This window comes from Hyaena hyaena, unplaced genomic scaffold (genome assembly GCF_003009895.1).
Source record: "Hyaena hyaena isolate Hyena2069 unplaced genomic scaffold, ASM300989v1 scaffold_32, whole genome shotgun sequence".
NCBI classification, from domain to species: Eukaryota; Metazoa; Chordata; class Mammalia; order Carnivora; family Hyaenidae; genus Hyaena; species Hyaena hyaena.
In genome coordinates this window covers 669,486-685,756 of record NW_024080663.1, presented here as the reverse complement: position 1 = coordinate 685,756, position 16,271 = coordinate 669,486, and the positions used below count along the sequence as shown (strand labels likewise).

The window sequence follows — 16,271 nt, the reverse complement described above, 5'->3', positions numbered from 1 at the left end:
AAGTCGGACGCTTAACCGACTAAGCCACCCAGGCGCCCGTTAAGTTGCATTCTTTACAGTTGATCTAGGACCAGTGATCATCTGTTTGTATATATTTTATTTTCCAAGTTGGTATTAGAAAAACAATCCAGTTCTTTCCTGCTGTGTGTCTCCTTTCCTCTTCCTACATTAACACTTCACTTCTGACATTTTTGGTCATCAAATGTTGGGGAGGGGGTGTGGTTTCCTCACACCACGCATTTTTCTGTGACACCAGCTGGGTATCCTACAATCTAACTTCATCTGACACCATCTGCCTGCAGATGGTATCAGATCCTATGGGTTGGAGTTTCAGTCTCATAAGACTTCTCCCACCCCAGTTCAGATGCCAGTTGCAAGTAGTAAATAGGTCACCACATAACCCACAACTCTGTCCAATTTGGCTACAAATTGGAGGTTCACACCCTCCCCTCTTCAACTTGGATCAAATTGCTAGAGTGGCTAATAGAACTCAGAGAAACATTTTCTTATACCAGTTTATTAAAGGATATGATAAAGGTTACAGATGAGCAATTGGATGAAAAGGGGCACCTGGGTGGCTCAGTTGGTTGGGCATCCAACTTCAGCTCAGGTCATGATCTCATGGTTCGTGAGTTCAGGCCTCAGGTTCTGTGCTGACAGCTCCTGGAGCTGCTTCAGATTCTGTTCTCCTCCCTACCCCCTGCCATCTCTCTGCCCCTCCCTGCTCGTGCTCTGTCTCTCTGTCTCTCAAAAGTAAATAAATGTTAAAAAAAATTAACAGTTAGATGAAGAGATACATAACATCAGATTTCAGAGGGTCCTGAGTGCAGGAGCGTCTGTCCCTGTGGAGTTGGGCTATGTCATCCTCATGCTGGGTATAGCTTGTGATCCTGAAAGCTCTCTGAAGTTCATACTACTGGGATTTTTATGGAGTTCTCATTACATAGGTATGATCAGTTGATCACCCAGGAAATGACAAGGGTTTGAGAAGCCCTATGTCAGGAACCAGGACCAAAGACCAAATATTAGAACAAAAGATGCTCCTAGTGCTCTTATCACTTAGGAAATCACAAGGGTTTCAGGAACCCTGTGTCAAGAGCTAGGGGCAAAGACCAATATATATTTTTTTCTATTATCTCACATACTTAAAAAAATACATTGTAACTATTAATGCTTAAGATCTGAATTATCAAGGCCAATGTATTGATGTTGTTGTACATGTTTGGAAATCGAAAAGCAAAGTAGTAAAGATAGTACATTCTGACTTAGAATCTGACCTTTAAATTTTCATTTGAAAAGAAACTAGAGCACTGCTGTTATAACAGGTACATTTTATGGTCTTAGTTGCACAGTAAACAAAAGACTTTCTTGAGTAGATTTTCCAGGAGAATCAGGAGAATCAGATGCCTATGTCAAATGTACATTGCTGGGAACCCACACCCCTTCCATATAGAGATAAAGGCCATCAGATGTTCTCTGGAATTCTACAGTTACATGTAGTGAGAGCTAAGAAATCTGATATTTAACTATATAACTTAATATTTCCAATTAGTAATTATATGACCTTGAACAAGCCATCTAACTTCTCTGTCCACTATTTTCTTCATTTTAAAATGAAGAAATAAAAAATAATAAAATGAAGAGATTTGTGCTAGATGATTTCTAAAGCATCTTCTCTCCCTAAAATGCTGTAATTTCATGTCACATTAGGATTCTTGCTAATGCATATGTACAAAAGTGAGGTGGTTAATACATAAATCTGTGTATTCTTTCCTCTGGGCCTGATGCTCTAATTTATATACAACAAAAAGAGATATATCATTCATATTTTCTCTCTGAAATTCAGATGAAGTACTTAAGGTAATTTCTTCCAATCATTTTTTTTCACTATTGAAAATTTTATCCTCATATTTATGGTGCTACATTGTTTGGATTTGGAGCATATTCAATTTGAGATAGGAACTGCTAAATTTAATAAGCTAGACTTTGTTCCTTCAAGGATAGGCTCTCTCTGTTACCATGGTACTTGGCCTAGTATAGGCACCAAATAATGACTGTTGAATCTGTTTGAATATATTATATGCTATTTTAATAATTATGAGGTGAGAAAAGACAAAGGATCATATAACTAGAACCATAAATGGTGGTTTGGTTGTGAGAACTATAAAGAGATATATAATAAAGAGGGTTCATATTAACAAAACTTAGAATGGAAGATGGAATCACAGAAAGGATAGAATTGGCCTGTAGACAAACAGAACATCATTGGTATTAATCCAAAGAAATTAGAGCCAGAAGCAAAGTATGCTACTATATCCATATTTATCCAATATGATATCCATATATCATCCAGATTGGATGATATCCAATTTATTTTGAGAGAGAGAGAGTGTACATATGCATGTGCACACGAGTGGGGAAGGGGCAGAGAGAGAAAGGGAGAGAGAGAATCCCAAGCAGGTTCTGTACTGTCAGCACAGAGCCCTCCTTGGGGCTCAAACTCCATGAACCATGAGATCATGACCTGAGCCAAAATCAAGAGTCGGATGCATAACCAACTGAGCCACCCAGGCACCCCTGTTCTGAATCTTTAATCAATTTTGTTGATTTGTGATTTACACACATTAAGATGTACCCTTTTTAAATGTACAGTTCAGTGAGTTACAATAAGTGAATACAATTGTATAACCATCACACAATCAAGATACAGAATATTTCCACTGTCACCAAAAATTCCTTGCTATCCCTTTGCAGTCAATCCCTGGCCACAGTCAACCACAAATGTGCATCTGTCATTGCAAATTACTTTTGCTCTTTTTAGAATTTCATATAAATGGATCATATAGTGTATACAGTTTGTCTACAAACTTTTTTGCTCAATTTCTTTTTAAGATTCATTGATGTTTTAGGGGCGCCTGGGTGGCTTAGTCGGTTAAGCGTCCGACTTTCGCTTAGGTCATGATCTCGCGGTTTGTGGGTTCGAGCCCCGCGTCGCGCTCTGTGCTGACTGCCAGCTCGGAGCCTGGAGCCTATTTCGGAGTCTGTGTCTCCTTCTCTCTCTGACCCTTCCCTGCTCACGCTGTCTCTCTCTCTCTCTCTTTCCTAGAAATAAATAAAAAATATTTAAAAAAAAAAAAGATTCATTAATGTTTTACCATACATCAGTATTTCATTTCTTTTTATTGCTAAATAGTATTCCATCATATGGATGTACCACAGTATGTTTAGTAATTCACCTGTTAATGGGCATTTGGGTTATTTCCAGTTTTGGGATGTTACAAATAAAACTCACATGAATAATTATATACAAGCATTATTGATAAATGTTTTCAGATCTCTCGAGTATACCTAAAAGTGGAATTTCTAGGTCATATGAAAAGATTATTAATATTTTAAAAAATAAACTACCGAACTGTTGTTCAAGTGGTTGTATCACTTTGTAGTCTCACTAGCAATGTTAAGACCTCTATTTGCTCTAAATCCATTCCATTGCTTGGTAGCATCAATTTTACAATTTTAGCCATTCTAGTAGTTACATAATGGTATCTCACTGTGGTTTTAATTTGTGTTTCTGTAATGACTATGATGTCAAACATCTTTTCATGTGCCTGTTAGTCATTCATTTGTCTTTTTTGATGAAGTATCTATTCAAATCTTTTGCTCATGGGTTGTTTGTCTTGTACTTACTGTATTGTAAGAGTTCTGTGTATATTCTGGACACAAGGCCATTCTCCAAGAGATGTATTGAGAATATTTTCACCTCTGATGTGGTTTGCCTCTATTTTTATAGTATCTTTGGAAGAACAGTTTTAAATTTTGATGATATCCAATTTATCCATATTTTTTTTTTTGTGGTTTGTGGTTTTTGTATCTAAGAAATCTTTGCATATTCCTATGTGGCTAAATTTTCCTCTTGTTTTCTTCTTGAATATTTATAGCTTTAGCTTTTAAGACAGGTCTGTGATTCATTTCTAGTTAAATATTTGGTGTGAGATAAATAAGTATAGAGATTCATTTAAAAATGGAGTACCTGGGTGGCTCAGTTGGTTAAGTGTCTGAGTCTTGATATTAGTTCAGGTCATGATCTCACCTTTCATGGGACCAAGCCCCATATAGGGCTCTGCACTGACAGTGCGGATCCTGCTTAGAATTCTCTCCCTCTCTCTGTTTCTCAAAGGTACATGCACATGAATGCTCTCTCTCTCTCTCTCTCTCTCTCAAAATAAACAAACATTAAAAAAATAAAAAATGTAGTTGTCTCGTTCTAGAATTATTTCTTTTTGTTACCATTGTCAAAGTCATTTGACCAAATATGTATGGACTTACTCCTGGATTATAGTCTGTTCCACTGATCTATACTTCTGTCCTGTGTCAATACCAGTTTTAATTACTAGAGCTTTATAGAAAGTGTGGACTTTCAGTTTAACTTCTTTGTTTTTTCTTTTCAAAATTGTTTTGGTTGTCTAGGTCCTTTGCATTTCCATATAAATTTTATTTTATTTTTAAAGTTTATTTTGAGGGGCACATGGGTGGCTCAGTCAGCGAAGCATCCAAATTTGGCTCAAGTCATGACCGCAGGGTTCATGGGTTTGAGCCCCGCATCGGGGCTCTGTGCTGACAGCCAGCTCAGAGCCTGGAGCCTGCTTCAGATTCTGTGTCTCCCTCTCTCTCTGATCCTTCCCTGTGCACAATCTCTCTCTGTCTCTCAGAAATAAATAAAAACAAGAAAAAGAAATTTTTTTTAAATAAAGTTTATTTTGAGAGAGAGAGTGCTTATGAGTGGGGGAAGGGTAGAGAGAGAGGGAGAGAGAGAATCCCAAGCAGGCTCTGTGCCGCCAGTGTAGAACCCGACACGGGGCTCAATCTCACAAACTGTGAGAACATGACCTGAGCTGAAATCAAGAGCTGGATGTTCAAGCCTTGAACCACCCAGGTGCCCCTCCATATAAATTTTAAAATCAGCTTGTCAGTTTCTATCAAAAAAGCCTATAGGGATTTTGCTTGGGATTGCATTGAACCTTAATATCATTTGGAAGCAAATGATGGGTGGAGGAGAAATAAACTGATCACACATACTGTGTTAAGTCCTTAAAAGAGGCACTTGGTGGAGCATCTCCATGTTTGCAAGAGTTATGGTGGTTGATACTGTTGTTCAGATCTTCTGTATTCTTACTGGGGGGTTTTGGTGTGTATTCTATTAATTACTGAAAACAGGTTAAAATCTCACCTTATGACTTATGGGTTTACCTGTTTTTTTAAAAAAGTTTTTTAAATGTTTTGTTTATTTCTGAGAAAGAGAGTGTGTGCAGGGGAGGGTCAGAGAGAGAGGGAGACACAGAATCCGAAACAGGCTCCAGGCTCTGAGCTGGCTGTCAGCACAGAGCCCGAAGTGGGGCTCGAACCGATGAACACTGAGATCATGACCTGACCCAAAGTCTGATGCTTAACCGACTGAGCCACCCAGGCGCCTCTGTTTGTTTGATTTTTAATCTGTTAGTTTTTGTTCCATGTATTTTGAAACTATGTTATTAGGCACATACTCTTTTGTACTGGTTGTATCTTACTGATGTATTGACTCTTTTATCATTATGAAATATACTTCTTTAATTCTAGAAATAATTCTTATATAATTGTTTTTGCCTGATCATAATTTAGCCTCTCCAGCCTCAGTCTGTTAAGCATCTGACTTCAGTTTAGGTCATGATCTCATGGGTTGTGAGTTCAAGCCCCAGTTCAGGTTCTCTGCTTTCAGCACAGAGCTTGCTTTGGCTCCTCTGTCCTCCTCTCTCTCTCTCTGCCCCTCCCCTGTTTGTGTTCTCTCTCTCTCTCAAAATAAATAAATAAACTTAAAAAAATTAAAAAAAAAAAAAAGGTCTGGGGTTTCTAGCCTGTTTGTCTTATTTTCTTCACCTTCCTGAGTCTTCTTGTAGTTACTTCTTGTCTTTGGTCCAGGGTTTATAGTTATAATTAGCAGGAAAAGGGTGGAATGCACGTACTCAATTTGGTCTGGAAATAGAAATCTCATACTGATTTTTAATAAATGTTTCTGTATTTTCTAATTTTGTTTATTTGCCCTGCTTATTTTGTTTTTCAGGCAAATGAAGAGAAAACAATGTCCTCCAACCTAAAATACCTTTCCTTGGGAATTTTGGTCTTTCAGACTACTAGTTTGGTTCTAACGATGCGTTATTCTAGGACTTTAAAAGAAGAGGGACCTCGTTATCTGTCTTCTACAGCAGTGGTTGTTGCTGAACTTTTGAAAATAATGGCCTGCATTTTATTAGTCTACAAAGATAGCAGTAAGCGTTTTGGTTTTCTATTTTCAAGTCATTGCAATTTACTTGATTATTTTAGTGTTATTTATGTATGATATATAAATAAATGTATATTGTTAATTACACGTTTGAACATCATTACCTTATCTAATGTTCTACTGTTAAGAACATTTTTTATTTTCTTAAGACAATTTTAGTCTAGTAACAAAGACATTTTATTCTGATTTATATCATGATTCATGTCTTCCAGTTAATGCTGTAAATATGAAATATAGCTTCTTGCATTTATAATAATTTGACAATAAGTAAATTTTATATAGTTCTCTAACTTTTAGAGATTTAGAGAAGTCATAATTTTTTTACTAATTTTTTGACTTCTTTTTTTTCTTAATGTTTTATCCACTTCTAGGAGAGAGAGAGAGACAGCGTGAGCAGGGGAGGGTCAGAGAGAGAGGGAGACACAGACTGACACAGGCTCCAGGCTCCGAGCTGGCAGCCAGCACAGAGCCCGACGCGGGGCTCGAACCCACGAACCGTGAGATCATGACCTAAGCGAAAGTCAGACGCTTAACCGACTAAGCCACCCAGGCGCCCCTAATTTTTTGACTTTTGACTAAAAAGTCAAGCCTTTTTATATTACTTGTTGCATTGGTTAGTCCAGTGGTGACTAATTTGATACATTTTAAGAAAAAAGACAGCTTTATTGATACATAATTCATAGGTTTTGAAGTATAAAATTCTTTATTTTGGGGTATATTACATTATTAATTCTTTGAAATTCTAGGAAAATATATTTTTACACACACCTGTATATCAAAATTTGCAACTTTAACCATTTTTAAGTATAATTCAGTGGCATGGATTATATTCACAATGTTGTACAACCACTAGCACTATTTCTAAAACTTCATTCACACCAAACAGAAACTCTATAACCATTAAATAATAATTCCCATTTCCTTTTATCTTCAGCACTTGGAAACCTCTATTCTACTCTCTGTCTCTATGAATTAGCCTGTTCTAGATTTTCCATCTATGTAGAATCATACAGTGTTTTTCCTTTTATGTCTGGCTTATTTTAGACAGTGTTTTCAAAGGGTTAATCCATGTTGTAACATGTATCAGAACTTTATTCCTTTTTTTTAATGTTTATTTTGAGAGAGAGAGAGAGAGAGAGACAAAATGCATTAGCGAGGGTGGGCGGGGAGGTGCAGAGATAGAGGGAGAGAGACAATCCCAAATAGGCTTCATGCTGTCAGTGCAGAGTCCCATGCAGGACTCGATCACATGAACTGTGAGATCATGACCTGAGCCCAAATCAAGGGTCAAATACATGGGGCACCTGGGTGGCTCAGTTGGTTAAGCATCTGACTTCGGCTCAGGTCATGATCTCACAGTTTGTGAGTTCAAGCCCCACTTTGGGCTCTGTGCTGACAGCTGTCTCAGAGCCTGGAGCCTGTTTTGGATTCTGTATCTCCCTCTCTCTCTGACTCTCCCCTGCTCACACTGTCTCTCTCTTTCTCAGAAATAAATTTAAAAAATTTTTCAAAATGTCAGATACTTAACCATCTGAGCCACTTCAGCACCCCAGAACTTTATTTTTTTTATTACTACATAATATTTCATTGTATGTATATGTATGTGTGTGTGTGTGTGTGTGTGTAACATTGTAGCCATTAATATAGTGATGGACACTTAAGTTTTTTCCAACATTTGGTTATTGTGAATAATGCTGTAATGAACACTGAATAATTAATATTGCAATAGAGGCATAAGTCTCTGCTCAAGTCCCTGCTTTCATAACTTTTGAGTATATACTTTGGAGTATAATTATTCAGTCACATGGTAATTCTGCATTTAACTTTTTTTTTTAATGTTTATTTATTTTTGAGAGAGACAGTGGAGGGGCAGAGAGAGATGGAGACACAGAATCCAGAGCAGGCTCCAGGCTCCGAGCTGTCAGCACAAAGCCCAATGTGGAGCTTGAACTCATGGACTATGAGATCATAACCTGAGCCAAAGTTGGACACAACCAACCGAGCCACCCAGGCACTCCTGCATTTAACTTTTTGAAGAGCCACCAAACTTTTCCACAGCTACTGCACCATTTTATATTCCCACTGGCAATGTTCGAGGGCTGAACATTCTCTACATCCTCACCAACACTTGTTATTTTCAAAACAAGAAAATGTATAGGGATGCCACGTGGCTCAGTCAGTTGAATGACCAATTCTTGATTTTGGCTTATGTCATGATCTCAAAGTTGTGAGATTGAGTCCCGTGTCAGGCTCTCCTCTAATAGAATGGAACCTGCTTGGGATTTTCTCTTTTCCTCTCTCTCATCTCTCTCCACCCCCACATGTGCATTCATCCTCTCTCTCAAAATAAAATAAAATAAAATAAAATAAAATAAAATAAAATAAATAAAATAAAATAAAATAAAATAATAAAATAAAAAGTATAGTCATTGTAGTAGGTGTGACATGGTATCTTATTTTGATTTGATTTTCTCTAATGACATCGAGCATCTTTTCATGTGCTTATTGACCATTTGTTTATCTTTAAAGAAATGTCTGTTCAAGTCTGCTGCCCATTTTTTAATTGTTTGTAAATTTGGTATACTTTTAAATCTATCATGGTGGCCGGTATGGCTGTAGCATATTGATATAGAACGAGAACGGAATAAAGAGAGATTGAATTGGCATTCAGAAAATACAATACAGCTTTGAGGGCTACAGATATTACCATAAAAGCAAAAGTAAATAATCGAAATGTTTAAAATATGTCCCATTTTGCACATGGATAGACCAGTACAGCAACCATATTGACAGTAGAGGAGATGCAAGAATAGGTTCAAGAAGTCATGTTTGGAAGCTGTGGTGCTAGTCCAGGCAAGCAGATGATGGTAGCTTAGATTACAGTGCTAGAGAAGAGATGATGTTTATGAGATATTGTTCTGTGAACAGGAGGTATATGCAAAACAACCTCCAAAGGCTGAAAGACCTCAAAGACTAAAGAAAAAGGCTGACAGATCAGCTTGATGAGGGTGTCTTGGGTGGCTGCAAGAGGAGTAGATCTCTGCAACATCATCTCCCTGAAGACCTGCTTTTATAGCCCTAGAGGCTGAGGAGCACATGTTGGGGGACAGTCCAAGAGGAAAATGTTTAAGTATAGGTATGTGTCAGTCATATCTCCAAGATAGATCATGGACATTATATCTCAAGGGTGTGCTTAAAGGTGTGGTTAAACAAAAGGACAGAGTGTGTGTGTGTGTGTGTGTATGCGTGTGTGCATGTGTTTTGGGGGAGTGGGGCCTTTACAGCAGGTTTGTCCAAGATGGCATTGATTTGGTTCACATAAATGTTTTTTAAGCTACAGCTGACATGACTTGCTAATAGAGTAGGTGTGTGTAGGTCAAGGAAATGGGGAATCCAGTCTGAGGAATAATTCCCAGGTTTTTAGGTTAAATTACTGGGTGAATAGGTATTACAGTAAATGATATATAGAAGATAAGTTAAGAGGAAATTAAGCTTTCTTTTTACGCCATGTCAAATTTGAGATGCCTATAAGGCATTCAAATGAAGATGTTGATTAGTGGAATATATGAATATGGAGCGCAAGAATTTGTCACCTTATATAATTCTTTAAAGTCAAGGATTGGATGAAGTAATTTAGTAAATACTAAGAAGAAAAGGCCAAAAACCAAGGTCTGTAGCATTTCTAACATTTAGAGGTCAGTTTGAGAAGGAAAAACTAGCAAAAGAAGACTGAGTCACCAGTAAAGTAGAATAAAATACATGTAAATGTAATAGGAAAGATGAGGAAGTAGTATTTTTGTTGCTAAGATCTAGAACAATGGAAGTATCCATTCATTTAGCATTGTAGAGCCAAAATTACCTCTGACATGAGTAGTTGGCATTGTTGAGAGAGGCAGTAAAACCAACTCTCAGTGAAGTGAAGTACAGATAGTCATACATACACAAAAATAAATTCCAGGGGCCCCCGGCTGGCTCAGTTGATAGAGTATGCAATTCTCTATTTCAGGGTTATGAGTTAGAGTCCTTAAAAAAAAATTTCTAGGTAGATGAAAGATTGATATTTATGACCTTGGTATTGTGAATTATTTTAAATAATATACAAAGAATACAAACGAACTTTTAAAAAATGGATAGAGGCGCCTGGGTGGCTTAGTCGGTTAAGCGTCCGACTTTCGCTTAGGTCATGATCTCGTGGTTAGTGGGTTCGAGCCCCACGTCGGGCTCTGTGCTGACTGCCAGCTCAGAGCCTGGAGCCTGTTTCAGTCTATGACTCCCTCTCTCTCTGACCCTCCCCTGCTCACGCTGTCTCTCTCTCTCTCTCTCCTAGAAATAAATAAAAATATTTTAAAAATAAATAAATAAAAAAATAAAAAATGGATAATTTGGGGTATGTTACAATGAAAAAATGCCTGTATATAGAACCAAATGAGAAGATAAGCCAGAAACTGAGAGAAGATATTTACATCATGTGTAACTACCAATTATGAACATCCAGAACATCAAAGAACTTATATAATTCAATAAGGAAAAGACAAGCAGCTCAACAGAAAAGTGAACAAAGAATATAAATAAGCAGTTTACAGAAGAGAAACCTGGGGCCTCCTGGGTGGCTCAGTCACTTAAGTGTCTTATTTCAGCCAGGTTTGTGAGCCCCGCTTTGAGCTCTATGCTGGCAGCTTAGAGCCTGGAGCCTGCTTCATAGTCTGTCTCCCTCTCTCTCTGCCCCTCCCCTGCTTGTGCACACATGCTCTCTCGCTCTCAAATAAACTTAAAAAAAAAAAAGAAAGAAACATGAATGGCCAATAAATATATTAAAAATTTTTAAAAACAAAAACATGAAAATATATTTACATAAATATTTTTAAAATATATGAATATAGATCAACCTTACTAGCAAGCAGAGAAATCAAATTAAAGCCACAGACTCGATTTCAGTACCCTCAGATTGGCAAAAGGAAAAAGTCTAGCAATATCAAGAATTGGAAGGAATATGGAACAAGACTTTCCTAAACTCCTGTTGAGAAAAATATGTGATAGCATTAATTATTTAAAATTTTAATTTAATTTAAAAAATGTTTAAATAAGCTAACATTTTAGATTTTTTTCCTATTAAATCTAAGAAGAAATCTTTTGGTAACTTTTAGTTATCTTTTATTTTACTATTATTTTAGAGTAAGGAAAGGATAAATATCAGATATATATATTTTTAATATTTTTATTTATTTCTAGGAGAGAGAGAGAGAGAGCGTGAGCTGGGGAGGGTCAGAGAGAGAAGGAGACACAGACTCTGAAACAGGCTCCAGGCTCTGAGCCGGCAGTCAGCACAGAGCCCGACGCGGGGCTCGAACCCACGATCGAACCCACGAACCGCAAGATCATGACCCAAGCGAAAGTCGGACGCTTAACCTACTGAGCCACCCAGGCGCCCCAATTTTTCCATTTTAAAGAAAGTTTTCATAATCAAAGATTTCAAGTTTTACGTTAGGAGAGAAAATCAGCTATGAAGTGTCATTGTTGGTAAAGTAGTAGGATCCTTAGATTTCTCCTGGTTTTAGGGCTCTATGTAACTCTCAAAGTTCTTTGGACATTATTTTGTGATTACTACTGTAGGCTGGCTAGCTCGAAGTCCATTTCCACCCCCTTTCTCCCTTTGTTATTTCTACTATGGAGAATATGAAAGAAAGACTACATTGCCCAGCTCCCTTGCCGCAGCGGGTAGCTGTGCAACAAAACCCTGGTCTGTGAGGGCAGACAAGGTGCCCACTAGGTCACCGTATCCTCCTGCTCTTTCTTGCTTCCTCAAAACAAGAACCAGGCAGAACTGCAGTGATCATTTGGTGACCTTGTTGCAATAGTCCTGTGGACGTAGATGAGAAGCATGAAGGTAAAAAGCCAATATAAATGGAGAGAGAGCTTAGGACCCTGACGGCATCACTGAGCTGCTCTAGCAGCTTTGGACCTGGCCCTGGCCCTTTGAGGATGAGACAGATCTCCTTGAGGTTGAGCCAGTTTTCGTTGAGTTTTCTGTTGTTTGCAGCCAAACACACTCTCTAGTTGTTTTACTGTCTTTTATAATTAAAGTCTCCACAATTATTAATTGGCTTGAATGGCTGGTGATAAAATGGAATACATAAAATTCAAGTTTTTATAATTTTGCTACTATAGAGTAAGAATACTTAGCTGAAAAATTAATGCTTTGAGCTTTTGGTGATCATAAATATATATGTGCAGATATATATGTGTATATATGTAAATACATATATAATCAATTTGCTTGTATTTCCTAATGAAAGAATATAAGGATGATGTTCTTAATTTATGTGTTATAATATTTAACTTTTGAAAAATTAATATCATTAATGGTATATTTCAGACCTAAAAGTGTCTTAACATGTAGGTCTGTTTCCATTTTTTATAGGTGAGAAAACTGAGGCCTTAAAAGTATGTAACTTATTCAGAGTTAATTACTGGTTTTATCCATTTCATGTGTTTTCTAGAATGTAGTCTAAGAGCACTGAATCGAATACTACATGATGAAATACTTAATAAACCTATGGAAACGCTGAAACTTGCTATTCCATCAGGGATATATACTCTTCAGAATAATTTACTCTATGTGGCACTGTCAAATCTGGATGCAGCTACTTATCAGGTACTTAAAATATATTTCTAGTAGTTCTTTTAAGAAGCAAACAAACAAGCAATAATGTTAGCTATTTTCTTTTTCAGGTCACATATCAGTTGAAAATTCTTACGACAGCATTATTTTCTGTGTCTATGCTTAGTAAAAAATTAGGTGTGTACCAGTGGCTCTCCCTCGTCATTCTGATGACAGGAGTTGCTTTTGTACAGGTAACTATTCAAGATAAGTACACCATTCATGTTTATCACAGTTTCAAGACCGTATTGTGCATGGAGAATATGTTTCTGTTATTTGTTGAAGCAAGTAAATACTTATTCTCACAACTGACATTTTTTGAGGGCTTCCTTTGAGTAAGATATTACATTAGGACTGCTACTAATAAGAAATAAAAGTTTTATAGAAGTTATTTCACTTATTAGCCTTATACTCTCTAGGTCCATCTATGTTGTTACAAATGACAAGATTTCATTCTTTTTTATGCCTGAGTAATGTCCAATTATGTTTGTATACCATATGATTTCCCTCATCTGTGGCATTTAAGAAACAAAACAAAGAAAAAAAGAGACAAACCAAAACCAGACTCCTAACTATACAGAATAAACTGATGGTTACCAGAGAGGAGGCAGGTGGGGGGATGGGTGAAATAGGTGTAGGGGATTAGGAGTACACTTCCCTTGATGAGTCCTAAGTAATATACAGAGCTGTTAAGTTACTGTATTGTACACCTGAAACTAATAAAACACTGTATGTTAACTATACCGGAATTTAAACAAGGGAATGAATGAATGAGTAAAAAGTTTTAAATTAAAATAAATAAAACTCAAAATAGCTGACATAAATCTAGTTAGGAAAATAACATTGTACATAAAACAACACTGATTTTTACTCGATGTCTGGAGAATTTGAGATTATTTATTTTATTAAAAAATTTTAAAGTTTTGTTGATTTATTTTGAGACAGAGCACGCAAGTGGGGAAGGTGCAGAGAGGGGGAGAGAGAGAGAGAGAGGGAGAGAGAGAGAAAGAGAGAAGAAAGAAAGGAGGGAAGGGAAGGGAAGAAGGAAGGAGGGAAGGAAGGAAGGAAGGAGGGAAGGGAGGGAGGGAGGGAGGGAGGGAGGGAGGAAGGAAGGAAGGAAGGAAGGAAGGAAGGAAGGAAGGAAGGAAGGAAGGAAGGAAGAAAGAGAAAATCCCAAGCAGGCTCCACACTAGCAGTGCAGAGCCTGATGCAGGGCTCAAACTCACAAACTGAGAGATCATGCCCTGAGCCAAAGTCAGACACTTAACTGAGCCATGCAGGTGCTCTACATTTGAAGTTATTAATCAGTCCCTTCTTGTTGTTTATCAGCTTCTCTGATACCATTCTTTCCTGGTTCTTCTCATCTTATCTTTCTAATGATTCCTTGTTGGGTTCCTTCCTGGGGTTCTCTTTCTTGATACTTGATAACTGGGGTTGCTTGTTTGCTCGGTATTTCCCTTAAATTATGTCCTTATTTTTGGAGACTTCATTCTGTAGGTTTTTATTAGCACATATATGCTCATAGTTCATTGGTCTGTGTCATCACCTGTACTTTCAGATTTGTACATCTAAAAACCTGTTGGACATCTTAGTTTGGTTATTCAATAGGCTTTATAAACTGAGCATATCCAAAACTAAACTTTACCTTTTCCTCCACCAAGCCTATTCTTGCTTGTACTTTTTCCCTCATTATGTACTCTGCCTGGGAGTTGTCCTAGACTCTTCCTTTTGCCTGTACATTTAATCAGTCACTAAGACCTTGCTGATGCTGCTTTCTATGCTTCTTGATTCTGTTCTTCTCTGTCTCTATTATCACTTCCCCAGTTCATGTTGTCTTTTTTTCTCATGTGATCATTTGCCTCCTAAATGATTTTTTTTACTTCAGTCTTATCCATCCCTCAAAATTCAAACTCTATCTAAAAACAAATCCAATCATGTCAATTTCCTGCCATCCAGAGCCCTCCTTCCCCATCACTTTCTCCAGGGGTGCTATGTCTATCTTGAATAAATGTTATTTATTTATTTATTTATTTATTTATATTTTTTTACAAATAGTTTATTGTCAAATTAGTTTCCTCATAACACCCAGTGCTCATCCCCACAAGTGCCCTCCTCCATGCCCATCCCCCCTCCCCCCCACATCCATCTGTCCTCAGTTTTTGTCAGCATTCAAGAGTCTCTCATGGTTTGCCTCTCTCCCTTTCCCCCACCATTTCCGCCCTTCTTCTCCCCCTTGTTCCTCCATCAAGTTCCTCCTAATCCTCCTATACGTGCACACATATGATATTTGTCCTTCTCTGTCTGACTTATTTCGCTCAGCATAACACCCTCAAGGTCCATCCATGTTGCTACACATGGCCAGATTTCATTGTTTCTCATTGCCATGTAGTATTCCATGGTATAGATAAACCACATCTTCTTGATCCATTCGTCTGTTGATGGACACTTAGGCTCTTTCCATGTTTTAGCTATTGTGGAGAGTGCTGCTATGAACATTGGGGTACATGTGCTCCTATGCCTCAGCATTTCTGTATCCCTTGGGTAAATTCCTAGCAGTGCTATTGCTGGGTCATAGGGGAGTTCTATTGCTAGTTTCCTGAGGAACCTCCACACTGTTTTCCAGAGGGGCTGTACCAGTTTACATTCCCACCAACAGTGTAGGAGGGTGCCCATTTTTATTTTTATTTTTTAAATGTTTATTTATTTATTCTGAGTGAGAAAGCAAACAATCAGAGGAGGTGCAGAAAGAGGGAGAGAGAGAATACCAAGCAGATTCCACACTGTCAGCACAGAGCCCAATATGGGGCTCAAACCTACAAACCACCAGATCATGACCTGAGCTGAAACCAAGAGTTGGACACTTAACCAGCTGAGCCACTCAGATGCCTGCCCCTAGTTACGTATTTTTAAATGCCTATTACAAAGATATAACTGTCATTTCAAACGCATATCTTCATAGATATTGCTAGGGATAAGCTAAAGTAGGTATTACATTGTAAAAAGTGAGATGTTTCAAATTAAAGTTTCAAGGGGCGCCTGGGTGGCTCTGTTGGTTAAGTGTCTGACTTCAGCCCTTTTCATAATCTCACAGTTCGTGAGTTCAAACCCCTTGTTGGGCTCTGTGTTAACAGCTCAGAGCATGGAGCCTGCTTCAGATTCTGTGTTTCCCTCCCTCTCTCTCTTTCTCTCTAAAAAATAAAAAAAAAATATTTAAAAAATTTAAATTAAAATAACAATTAATAGTTCAGGTGGAACACAGATTTGACAAAAGCCATGAGGATAATTTCAGGAACACTGAGC

The 16,271-nt window shown here is 37.6% G+C and overlaps 1 protein-coding gene across 5 annotated transcripts in view; it reads left to right on the top strand.

Moving 5' to 3' along the window:
• Nucleotides 1-16,271, top strand: part of SLC35A3 (solute carrier family 35 member A3) — a 53,248-nt gene that overhangs the window by 23,595 nt on the left and 13,382 nt on the right. For 4 of the 5 annotated variants that reach the window (XM_039228438.1, XM_039228436.1, XM_039228434.1 and 1 more), the window contains 3 exons: nt 6,095-6,299; nt 12,811-12,965; nt 13,043-13,165. In XM_039228438.1, the coding sequence (XP_039084369.1) occupies nt 6,113-6,299; nt 12,811-12,965; nt 13,043-13,165 (465 nt within the window). In that variant the 5' untranslated portion in view covers nt 6,095-6,112. Of the gene's footprint in view, nt 1-6,094; nt 6,300-9,108; nt 9,450-12,810; nt 12,966-13,042; nt 13,166-16,271 lie in introns of those variants that run through there. The other variant, XM_039228437.1, reaches the window with a different exon arrangement.